At 35.5% G+C, this 12,321-nt stretch overlaps 1 protein-coding gene across 1 annotated transcript in view; it reads right to left on the reverse strand.

Moving 5' to 3' along the window:
- Window positions 1-12,321, reverse strand: part of APPBP2 (amyloid beta precursor protein binding protein 2) — a 62,651-nt gene that overhangs the window by 5,189 nt on the left and 45,141 nt on the right. The window contains exons 6-12 of the mRNA XM_065908988.1: window positions 12,102-12,191; window positions 9,698-9,765; window positions 9,512-9,617; window positions 8,533-8,657; window positions 5,190-5,275; window positions 3,387-3,577; window positions 2,280-2,445 (exon numbers count right to left, since the gene is read on the reverse strand). Coding sequence (XP_065765060.1) covers window positions 2,280-2,445; window positions 3,387-3,577; window positions 5,190-5,275; window positions 8,533-8,657; window positions 9,512-9,617; window positions 9,698-9,765; window positions 12,102-12,191 — 832 coding nt within the window. The remainder of the gene's footprint in view (window positions 1-2,279; window positions 2,446-3,386; window positions 3,578-5,189; window positions 5,276-8,532; window positions 8,658-9,511; window positions 9,618-9,697; window positions 9,766-12,101; window positions 12,192-12,321) is intronic.

Raw genomic sequence — 12,321 nt, forward strand, 5'->3', positions numbered from 1 at the left:
TCCCCTCCCTTTGTTAGACCCCCTGCCCACTGAGGCCACCACAGAACGCCGAGGAGAGCGGCCCGTGGTGGTCAGTGGGTCCTCACCGGTTATGTGTTTTACACTCAGTAGTGTGCTGACGTCAGTCCCAGACTCCCAATCATCCCACCCTCCAGCTGGAACACATTCAATTCTTCTATCAGTGTTTACTGACACAGTCTTACCCACAGACTACTTCTAAGACTTAAAAAAAAAAAATTCTCTTGTCTAAGGTCATTGGTCTCTGTAGAATAAAATTATAAAATTTCATAGTCTGAAGAGAGTTCATAAAGAGCTCACAACTCATTTACAGGGTATACTGTTTTTAAAAAAGCAAAGTACCTGGAGTATGCCACCTTTTACGTAAAATAAAATATTTATGTCTGTGAACATTTGTGCCAAAAGATATACAGAGGAAAGATGCTGCTGGTCCAGTGGTTAGGAATCCACCTGCCAATGCAGGAAAACAGGTTCGCTCTCTGGTCTGGGAGGACCCCACATGCCTTGGGGCAACTAAGCCAGTGAGCCCCCACCACCCCACGGAGTCCAAGCGCTAGAGCTGAGAGGCACAACTACCGAGCCCATGGGCCACAGCTATTGAAGCCTGCACGCCGAGCCCACGCTCAGCGACGAGGAGCCCGCGCACAGCAGCAGGGCCCAGCACGGCCAGAAATAAAAAACCACAGGAAAAATAGATGAGAAACTGACAAGGCCTGTTACTCATAGCAATGAGCGGAGAGGAGAAATTAAGGGCAGCCACACATCTGTGAGAAGGCCTTTCTATATAGTTGACTTTTATTTTTTTGGTCATGTCATGTGGCTTGTGGGATCTTAAGTTCCCTAACTAGAGATTGAACCCAGGCCCTCGGCAGTGACCCTGAGGAATTTTAACCACTGGACTGCCAGGGAACTCCACAGTTCTGACTTTCTAGAGTATTAATATTTCACAGTCAAACAATCTAGCAGACTAAATAAAAACATGGGAATGTTATGCAAACATAAACAAATGCACCTAGCTCTCTCGTAAATGCGTAACTCTCTGACAGCAGGAGGCAGGGAGATAAGCAACCTATGAATTTTGAACACAGTATTCTGATTCTATACCTTCAGGTTAAGGACAAGGTAAACTGTAAACGAATATTAGGATCTAAGCAGTGACTTTGGTTTTCACAGTACTATGGGTTAGCAATTCTAAAACTACTTTGTGTATATTGTAGGGTTAAGCAAGATAATCTATTATGGATAATGAGGAATCTTCACATATACGGATATATGACTTGAGGCAAAGGTAGCACAGCAGAGGGGAAAGATAGTGCTTTGAAAAAATGGTCCTGGTCAACTGATATCCATACAGAAGGGAAAAAGGAAGAGGGGAACAAATTTGATCGCTACCTCACAAATTTCCAGAAGATAATCTTCCAAAGAGTATCTTCTGACTTTGGGGTAGAAAAAGATTTCCAAAACACAATTTAAAAAGTGTCAACCATAAAATAAAAAAGCAATATTTGATTATATTAAACTTTTAAGAACTTTTGTTCTTTGAAAGGCACCATTAAGAAACAAGCAGTAGAAGGACAGTTATCTGCAACACATTTAACTAACAAAGGGTTTATTACATCTAAAGTATATAAAGAACTTCCATAAACCAAGAAGAAAGTGACAGACAAATTCAATAAAAACGTGGGAAGAGTTTTAACAGGTACAACATTAGATGATGACCACAGTAACTTATTTTGTGATAGGTCTGAACTGAAAACAATTCAAATGTTCTGAATGTTGTTCTAACAGTCGAATGGATAAATAATGACATACTAATTCAATACAATATTACATAGCACTGGAAATTAACAAGCAACAGGGAAATGAACAACACTGACGTATTTAACAATTGATGTTCACCAAAAGAAACAAAGCATATAAAAATATACATTGTATGATTTCATTTATATCAAGTTCTAAAACAGGTAAACTTGCTCTACGTTAAAATCAGGAGAAGGGTAAGGGTGGGTTAGAGGTAGTGTTTACATAAATATTTAAAAATAACTATTTTTGCCTTTACTTGACACACGACTGTCATATTTCCTATTACTGGCTTCAATTATCAATAAATAATCTTTAGCAAAATGTTATAGACTTCTGAATGGCTCCTGGAGATCCTGAGCAGCTCTAAACCCATTTAAGTCTTAATAACAACACTTCCCTATACAACATATAAGACATGTTGATCTCTTATCAATTAAAATAATTTTAAAATAACATACCAATTGCTATAGATCGCAAATAAAGTTTCTCGGCATTTTCATACTGATTCATGTCATAATTATATAAAGAAGCCAGATGTCCCACTGAAAGGGCTACTTCATAATCTTCTTGACCAAGAAGTTGTTCTTTAATCTGAATTGCTTTGATGTGCATTTCTTCAGCTTCCTGAAAAGCAATCAAGCTGTATTAACCATTAGGTTATACATTATACTATGTCAACAACTCTTATCCAATTAGTAACATTCTTCTAGATGTCAAAAACAGCTTATGGATGGCATAAGGTAATTCAGTCAGAGAAGACACTACAGTTCCAAAAGCGGCCTACGGGAAGCATCACCGGCTTGGGGAAGCTGTCTATGCACATAAGCTGACGAAACACTGAAATACACCAAAACGACAAGAGAAAACGTGTCCTTGTAATAAAAAACTGTTAGAAGAAATTAACGTCAAAATACTCTAAAATGAAAACTTCTCAATTTAACATACTCCAAAATTTAATTGAACTGTGTTAAGAAACTCTATACTGTATTATTTTACACAGAAGTATACTTTACTATTTCATTTGTTTGACAATTTTTATCTCAATAAACAGGTTAACTGAGGAATATGTAAACTGATTTTCAGATAAAAATGAATGTCTTAGATAGCAACTCTCATTCCTTTCTTATTGGACCCTATAATGAGCAATAATAATTTATAACCCAAAATTCTAAAAGGGAACTAAATTCAGTACATTTTTAACACTACAATTATATAATACTTGCATTATCTTACATTTCTTGCACACCTAACTATGTGTCAGGCATTCGGCTAAGTGTTCAATTTAAACTATTAGCTTAAAAAAAAAAAATTAGCTAAGAGCTATGTTTTAAGTCTGATATATATATTTTTCTATGGCCTGTATTTTTGAATTTTATTTATATTTTGACTGTTGTTTTATACTAGCTATTTTCTCAATTCTTATGTGAAATAATGTGGAAGTATAATAAATGTATACTTTGTAATTTAAGATTACTGAAGAAGCATTACTTAAGATTTATCATTCACACTGTACTTTATTACCTAAGATTACATAGACAGAAAAATGCAGTAAAATGTGCTCCTACCTTAAATTTCCTCATTGACTGATAAAGTCTTCCTAGGTTTCCATAGTGTTTTGCAGTCTGTACATTAAATTCTCCAAAAGCTTTTTTAGCTAGTTGGAGTGAAGACAGATGCAAATCATGAGCTTCTTGAAGCAGCCTCTGTTCAGTTTCTTTATTATGACAGTCAATAGCAATCTCCTCTAAAATAAGTGCTAAATAAGAAGGCAATAAAATCAGTGCACTTTCAAACCATGTATCAAAGCTCATCAGAACATATACTTTAGAATTAAATTTTATAAATGTTACTTGTATATACTTATATATGTTTATGGTTTAGAACCATAAACCATTTAACATACCAAAGAACTGGTAAAGATGAGCATATTCCATTTTAATGAAAAAAAAAAAAAAAACAACACCACTTTTGGGGTCATTCTATTTTGCATAGTATAATAGTTTTCAAATGTAAGAAAAACAACAGTATACAACAAATTATTTTGCAGAATTACTCTTTTACCAGATCGGTTTGCTTTGCTGACGTGAATCTTTTTTAAGCAAACAGAAGACAGACAAGAATGAAGACACAAATTTTTTAAAATTGTGAAAGTGTGTCAAGGACTACCTAACCACTCCTGAAAACTGTGAAACCATATTCTTCAAACTATATAAACTTTAACCAAGCAGAAGTAAAAGAACGGGTTTCCTCCTAACTCACTTGACCAGTCAAATCAGGTAAGAAGATATTTTAAATTCAAAGTCCTATTTGAGACCCTCAAACTCCATTTAAAGTCTTACAAATACATATTCTTTAATCAGGCAATTTTATTGCTAGGAAAACTGCCCATGTGCACAAAACTAAGAGATTTAGTTCACTGTAGCATTTTTAAAGAACAAAAGGTTAAGAAAAATTTAGAGGTCCAATAAGACAGGTGCAGTTAAAAACATTAGAAAATTAGAAAAAACATCAGAAAAAAGGATATATACCTACATGTATTGAAATGAGAAAATGTTTGTACTATACTGAGTGAACAAAGCAGATTACAGAACTAAAAAAAAATTATTCACTCATTTCAGTCTTCGAAGAAAGAAAAGTCAAAAAATATTTGCCCACATGTTGATTATGGATTGATGCGATTTCAAATTAACTTAATTTTTTCTCTTTTAATTCTTGATATTAATTATGTATTACTTGCATGACTTCAAAAATGCAAACCTAGAGGGGAGGTAAAGCCTAGTTCCAGAAATAAGGTAAAAGTTACTCATCATGCAAGGAATTACCACATGGGTGACCCAATGTCAGCAAAATGAAAAGCCCTTGGTAGGGACTGCAGAAGAGTTAAAAAGTAAAGAAGAAAGTGCTATGTGGTAAGAGCTTTGCAACATTAAAGGTAACCTGATATGAAACTCAGTTTCATAATCTTGCACAATAAAGGTGAAGGTATGTGAAAATCCATCTTCACTGTCACTGTGATTCTTCAATCCTCCCCTCCAAAGAAAGGAATGAATGAATGAAAGGAAAGAGAAAGGAAGGAAGGAAGGAGGGTATTCTAGCCTATTAACTATGTTGTATGAGAGAAGGAAACTTTTCATTATGAGCCACTGGAAATTCTGAGAGATGTGGGCAAATATGTTACATCAGTGACTGACTGTTTCAGTAACACACAGTCTAATTCTGAGGTATAAATAAACCAATATTCCTATTTTATACCACATACCATCAATTTTAAAATGTCAGAAAGTAGACATCTATTATAATTGACAGCTAAAGAAATTTTAAAATACATCTATTTATCTATCTACAGGAGACTAGATTACAAAGGGTACCTTTCACCCTCTTTGAAGAAGCCAAAAGAAGATGATCTTCAGGTAGGATGTGGGTAATGATACCAATAGCTCTTTCTGCATGAAACCTGCAATACACAAGATAAATTCTGGCATCTCTTTTATGTTACAAATAATTTAGGCAATAAAAAAAAACCATAATTTATAACATAATACTGGTAGAATTTCTAAAACTAGCTGTGGTAAAGGACTAGTTTTTTGCTTTAACATTCCAATCATTTGTACACTGAGTTTCTTCCCCCCCTTAATTTATTTTTATTTGAAGAATAATTAAATGAACGTTTAAACATTCAGTGAATTCCCATCTATCTCCCTCATAACCAACTGTGAAATTACTATCACGGCCTACAAGGCTTAATACAATATGATCTTTCACTGGGCTACCTCTCTGACCACATCTCCTACCATTCTCAGAAATAATTTCCTCTTTCCCTTCTAGCCACATAGGAACTGCAGTTTTCTGAACATGTAAAGCATGTTCTAGCCCAGGATTCTTGCATTTGTTTTACTGTCTCTCTGGAATGGTTGTTCCCTGAATATCCACATGCTTTTACCCTCACTGAAGTCTTTCCAGATCAGCCTAAACAGAAGACCCTAAAAAAATCTACCATCACCCTAAACTCTTAGCTTATTTTATTCTTCTTCACAGCATGTATTTTCATCTGACATGTTTGGTTATTGTTTCATGGCTCATCTTGTCAAACAGAAGGCAAGTTATTTGTCTATTTTATCTGCCAGTTCCTTTCAAACAACTCATGCCTTCTATTCCCATCTTTCTTGGACTGCAAGATCATCAAACCAGTCAATCCTCAAAGACATCAGTCCTGAATATTCATTGGTAGGACTGATGCTGAAGCTGAAACTCCAATACTTGTGGCCACCTGATGTGGAGAACTGACTCACTAGAAAAGACCCTGATGCTGGGAAAGATTGAAGGCAGGAGGAGAAGGGGACGACAGAGGATAAGATGGTTGGATGACATCACCGACTCGATGGACATGAGTCTGAGTAAACTCCAGGAGCTGGTGATGGACAGGGAGGCCTGGCATGCTATACAGTCCATGGGGTCGCAAAGAGTCAGACACGACTGAGCGACTGAACTGAACTGAAGCAATCATCAATTTTCTTAGATCTATCTTCCAATTTGCTGTCTCTTTAGTTGTATCTAATCTGCTATTTAACTTGTCTACTGAGTTTTAACGTCAATGACTACTTTCCAATTCTAGCTATCATAATTTGTTTTCATAATCAGTGTTTATTACCATAATTCATACCACCAAAATTTAAAGTGTACAATAGAAGGTTTTTGGCATATTTCAGAGTTATGCACCTATCACTATTAATGTCAGAATATTTTCACCGCCACCGCCCCCCCCTCCCCCAAGAAACCTTGTGCACATCAGCAGTTGCTTCATTTTCTTCCAACTCCCCCAACTCTAGGCAACCACCAATTTACCTTCTGTTTCTACAGGGGTGCCTAGTCTGGACATTTCACACAAATGAAATTATGTAATATGTGGTCCTCTGTGGTCGGCTTCTTTCACTTAGCACAGTGTTTTAAAGATTCATTCAAGCTGCAGCATGTATCAGTTATTTTATGTTACTGTTTATTTATGGCTACTCTGTGTGGCAGAAATAGAACCCATGCTCCCTGTGGTGCAAGTGTAGAGTCTTAACCACTGAACCACCAGGGAAGTCCCATTTATTTTTATTATTGAAGTATAGTTGATTTACCATGTTGTGTAAGCTTTAGGTGTACCGCAAAGTGACTCAGATATAGAGTTTCCTCAGTTTTTTAATTTTTATATCTGCCTTTTTTCCTTAACCTTCCCTCTAAAACATTATTGATTCCTTCTTTTAAATCAGTGTCAGCAATTTTTTTTTTTTTTTTCCCTGTACAGGGTCATATAGTAAACATCTCAAGACTGTGTGACAGCCCAGGTTGGATGCATGAGACAAGTGCTCGGGCCTGGTGCACTAGGAAGACCCAGAGGAGTCGGGTGAGAGGGAGGTGGGAGCGGGGATCCGGATGGGGAATACGTGTAACTCTATGGCTGATTCATGTCAATGTATGACAAAACCCACTGAAATGTTGTGAAGTAATTAGCCTCCAACTAATTAAAAAAAAAAAAAAAAAAAAAAGACTCTGTGGTACACACTCTGTCCCAAGTATTCAACTCTACTGCTGCAGCAGAGAAGCAACCACAGCCAAACATGAGTGCATGAGCACTGCCATGTTCCAATAAACCTTTATTTTGCCTTCAGGTCATAGTTCGTCAACCCATTTATACCTTAGTCATCGAAGAATTCTTACTTTATAGCATCAACCAAAACCTTCTGTTAACTGATATTTTTAGTGTGCTAATCCTGTTCATCATGTCTTCTGACTCACTCACACAGAAAATGTTCCCTTATTTAAAAACATTTTTTATAGTGAGTTCATCTTAGGTAGAGTTAGGTCTATGGGAAGTCTGTATGGCTTGGACGGAAGGTTAATTATTACCAAGAGCTTTGTATTTTCTTCTTAAAAGCATCCTAGGAGAAAGCAACAGTCCCAAAGTACTTCTTGTTTTCCTCGGTTTGGGGTTTCCTGTATGCATGATGCCCAAATACAAGGGAGAAGTCTATCTATAAATTCCCCTATAAGGCTAGTTTTGTTCAACTGAGAGCTCAGCCTAAGATGGACAAACTTGCATGTCACCTCTCTTGCCAGTGGGCAGTTTTCTCCCTGGTCCACCCTTTCCCTGAGGGTGTAGCTTTGATCTTGCCTTCAGTTTTAAGTCACAGCCTCCTGTGGGCTAAATGCCTTATCTCTTAAAACTAGGACTGGTATTCAACCAAGGTTACAGAAACTTCTAAGGCCTTCTAAGCCTTCCCACCCCAGAACAGTTACACCATAGTTCATGCCTACCCTTTTTGGGTTTTAGTCCATTATTGGCCCTTGAGGATTTCCTCTTTCTCTAACAAGCTCAGTTACACATTAAAAAGGATGACTGTCATATTATTCAGTATTTCTGCATGTTATGAGCAAGTTTGTACACTATTGTATTAGTCAAGGAAAAATTACTGAAGGAGATATTTAATGACATTCTATATGATGATATAAAAGTCTCAATGTGAAACCACATAAGATCTAAATGAATGGCTTATAAATTGGGATGATTTTAAATGACTTCAAGAACATTTAGGGATCTTGTTGAAATTCCAGGAGGACAACTTTAATCCATTAATTTATATATTAAATAGTACTATGTTAGGGAAAAAGCAAAACAAAACGAAAGAGCAATAGCATTTAATTCCTCATGAAAAGGAAAGTAGAACTTACAGTGCATTGTCAAATTTCCCAGAGCTATACTGGTGAACATAAGAAGAATAAGCCAAGTCTTCATGAGCTGTTGCTACGTGAATATTTTTGCCACCGAACACTGACTGCCGAATGTCAAGGGCTGCCTGAAAGAGTCAAGAAAATAACTGATAATACTGTGAATCCTTAGAAAACACTACCTAGTTAAATTAAGCATTCTAGTGACTTATCTTTTATATACTCAACCCCATCAGTTCTTGAAAAAAGTTCTGCTGTATTTAGATCACGTGTGTGGTTAGTGGCTTCAGTCATGTCTGACTCTCTGCTACCCCATGGACCGTGGCCTGCTAGGCTTCCCTGTTCATGGGATTCTCCAGGCAAGAATACTGGAGTGGGCTGACATTTCCTTTTCCAAATTTAGATCACAACAGAACATAAAAGTCCCCATGGCTTGATTTTCTGAAGAGTAAGTCTGAATTAAAAGGCAATGGCTTAATAATAAAAATCATTCACATGTCTTAGGAATTACATTAGTGTTTTTTCTCCATATCCTCTTAAGAAATAAACTATAGAATCAGGGATACCTTGCCCAGAGTGATGGCATAACAATTCATGTACCTAAGATTGACTAAGGCCCAAAATAACTGTTATCTACCCTCCTTGCTACTACAAAGGCAGCTATAATGATTTGTGTTAAAGTAACAACAAAGACATCATCTGGGTAAATGAAAAAATTGAAAACTATTCTTAAATACTGACCCACAACTCCAAACTTTTTCCCTAGATAGGTCTCTTTAATTCCTAAAACAGTAAGTTTTAAGAAGTTTTACTTTTTTAATTCCTAAAGAAGTTAAGTTTTACTTCTGTTATTATTTGGTGTGCCATACATAAGGAAGGGCTCTGAAAGAGTTATTTTTAGAGAGTAGTTTATATACCATAAACAAATGATAGGTCAGCAAGTCAATTTAGGTTGAAAGAAAAAGTGTAACTATTAACGTACCTGATAAATTGCAACAGACTGACAGATATTATCTACATTGAGTAAGTAGAACCCATAATCTAGCAGTGTATCAGAATATTTTGGGTGTTTGGATCCAAAATGATCCCTATAAAAAGATAAAAAACTATTAGGATATAAAGTAGAGAGAGACAATTTTAAATGCTATTTTTAATAACAATCACCTACCGTGCCAAATACACTGCATGTTTAATTAACTGCTCTGCTTTCTTAAATTCACGTTTTACAACACAAGCCTAAAGATGAAAAAAAAACTTGTTAAATAACTCACAGTTAATGAATGTATTAAAACAAATATGATTTATATAATCAAACTATAATGGTTGAAAAGAAAGAACATCTTCAAACATAAATAGAACGCATCTATTTGTAATTTCTTTCCTTCCAAGTATTTGAAAATTCCATTATAAACACACGTGTACATATCCTGGTAATTATAAAATTTAAAAATTTCAGTCATGCCCAGAACTAAACTGTTATAACAAAATTATCTTTAAAAGCTCATATATTCCCATTCTTACATGTTATTAAAATAGTTGGGGGAGTTACTTGTATATTTTTGAGATTCTTTGTCAGTTGCTTCATTTGCTATTATTTTCTCCCATTCTGAAGGTCATCTTTTCACCTGGCTTATGGTTTCCTTCTCTGTGCAAAAACTTTTAAATTTAATTAGGTCCCATTTGTTTATTTTTGCTTTTATTTTCATTACTCTGGGAGGTGGGTCAGAGGATCTGGCTGTGATTTACGTCAGAGAGTGTTTTGCCTGTGTTTTCCTCTAGGAGTTCTATAGTTTCTGGTCTTACATTTAGATCTTTAATCCATCTTGAGTTTATTTTTGTGTATGGCATTAGAAAGTGTTCTAGTTTCATTGTTTTACAAGTGGTTGACCAGTTTTCCCAGCACCATTTGTTAAAGAGATTGTCCTTTCTGCATTGTATATTCTTGCCTCCTTTGTCAAAGATAAGTTGTCCATAGGTGCATGGATTTATCTCTGGGCTTTCTATTTTGTTCCATTGATCTATGTTTCTGTCTTTGTGCCAGTACCATACTGTCTTGATGACTGTAGCTTTGTAGTACAGGAAAAAAAAACTAAATGAAATATATTGCTTAGCTCTACTAAGCAATGTCCTGGGTGAATTTTACATGCTCTGCTTCATTTAACTGAAAGGAAGAAATCTGCAAGTAAGGTCTCTTCAAAATTCCTATTTTAAAGAGGATGAAACTGAGGCACAGAGACATTAATGAAGTTAACAGTACTTCAAAGAGATGCTTTATGGTGAGCATATTTATCTATACTTAGAAAACTTCATGGGAAAGGGCATTTTCCATCTAGATTGTTGGGGGACAAACCTGCTTTCAATTCTATTTTAAAAAATTAAATATGTTATTTACATCTAAAAATAAATAAATAGTGGGGGTGGGCGGTGGGGGAGAGGGTTCACCATTATTTCCTAAAGTACTTATTTGTATCCCAGTGGCTTAAAACTATTTTGTAGTTTTCCATCTAATAATCTTAAAATGTACAGAATTCCAAGTATTCCATTACTTCTTAAAATGTTCTGATTAAAAAAAAAAAAAAAGTTCTGATTCATGAGAAAGTCAGTAGACTTTAACCCTCTAAGTAACATTTACATACAGAAAAATAAATCTTGCACATAAATTAAGCTGTCTTTATACTAAATGCATATTCAATATTTTAAATTAAAAAACATATTACTGTCTCTTCTAGCTCTAATGATTACCTGAATATTTATGCTATTTACTTGCTCTAAAATGACTTAATAAATTTTACAGAAATCTTAGACTCTTCTAAATCTGTCATTTTAGAAAAATTCTTCTAACTGAAATTTCCATAAGTAAAACCAGCCAAAGTGGAATATTCAAAACTGAAAACCTCTGGGAAATACTATATCTGAAAACTGTATCAATGCTTTAAAGCTTCAGTTTACTAAAGCAGCAATTTAAAAATATTACTAAATGACTTCAAAGACTTAATTCATTTTTTTTTTTTTTTTTAACCCAGTAAGAAGAAACATCAAGTAAGTATTGCCCATCAGGTCAAGAACAGAAGACTATCACACTGTGAGACTGCAATACTGTGACTGGAAGATTCAATATTAGGACATTCTTTAGGAGAAAAGTGACCAAAGTCCGTACAATCATGGCATAAGGAATTCAGGCTGCTGTAAAGGTTTCAGAGCAGCCAGATTCCTGAAACTGAGCAGAAAATTTTAGAAAATAGATGTCGGTATCCATGAGTACGCAACACCTAGTTTTTAAATAGCAGGTGGTGGTAGTGACTGTTCAGTCACTCAGTTGTGTCTGACTCTTTGCGACCCCGTGGACTACAGCCCACCAAGCTCCTCTGTCCCTGGGATTCTACAGGCAAGAATACTGGAGTGGGCTGCCATTTCTTTCTCCAAAAGATCTTCCCAGATCAGGGGTTGAATCTGTGTCTCCTGCATTGGCAGGCAGAGCGCCACCAGGGGAGCCCCCAAACAGTACATTAATTAACACAAATTTGAAGCTTATTAAACTATAATCCATTTAATAATTTTAACATTACATTTACCTTAGAAGCTTGTCTTAAAACATCCACCACGACTTTGACTGGTAAGCTTGTTGTGATTTCTTTCATTGCCTCAATGCACCATTTGTATGCCTAAAAAAATTTACAGAAGAGCAAACCCTGTGATGTATCAAATTGACAGTATTCAATGAAATGCTTAAGAATTTTTCCTGCAAGTTTTCAAGTACCTGAATAAGAAGACACACAAAATATTTACACTTAA

This window comes from Muntiacus reevesi, chromosome 18 (assembly GCF_963930625.1).
Source record: "Muntiacus reevesi chromosome 18, mMunRee1.1, whole genome shotgun sequence".
Lineage (NCBI taxonomy): Eukaryota > Metazoa > Chordata > Mammalia > Artiodactyla > Cervidae > Muntiacus > Muntiacus reevesi.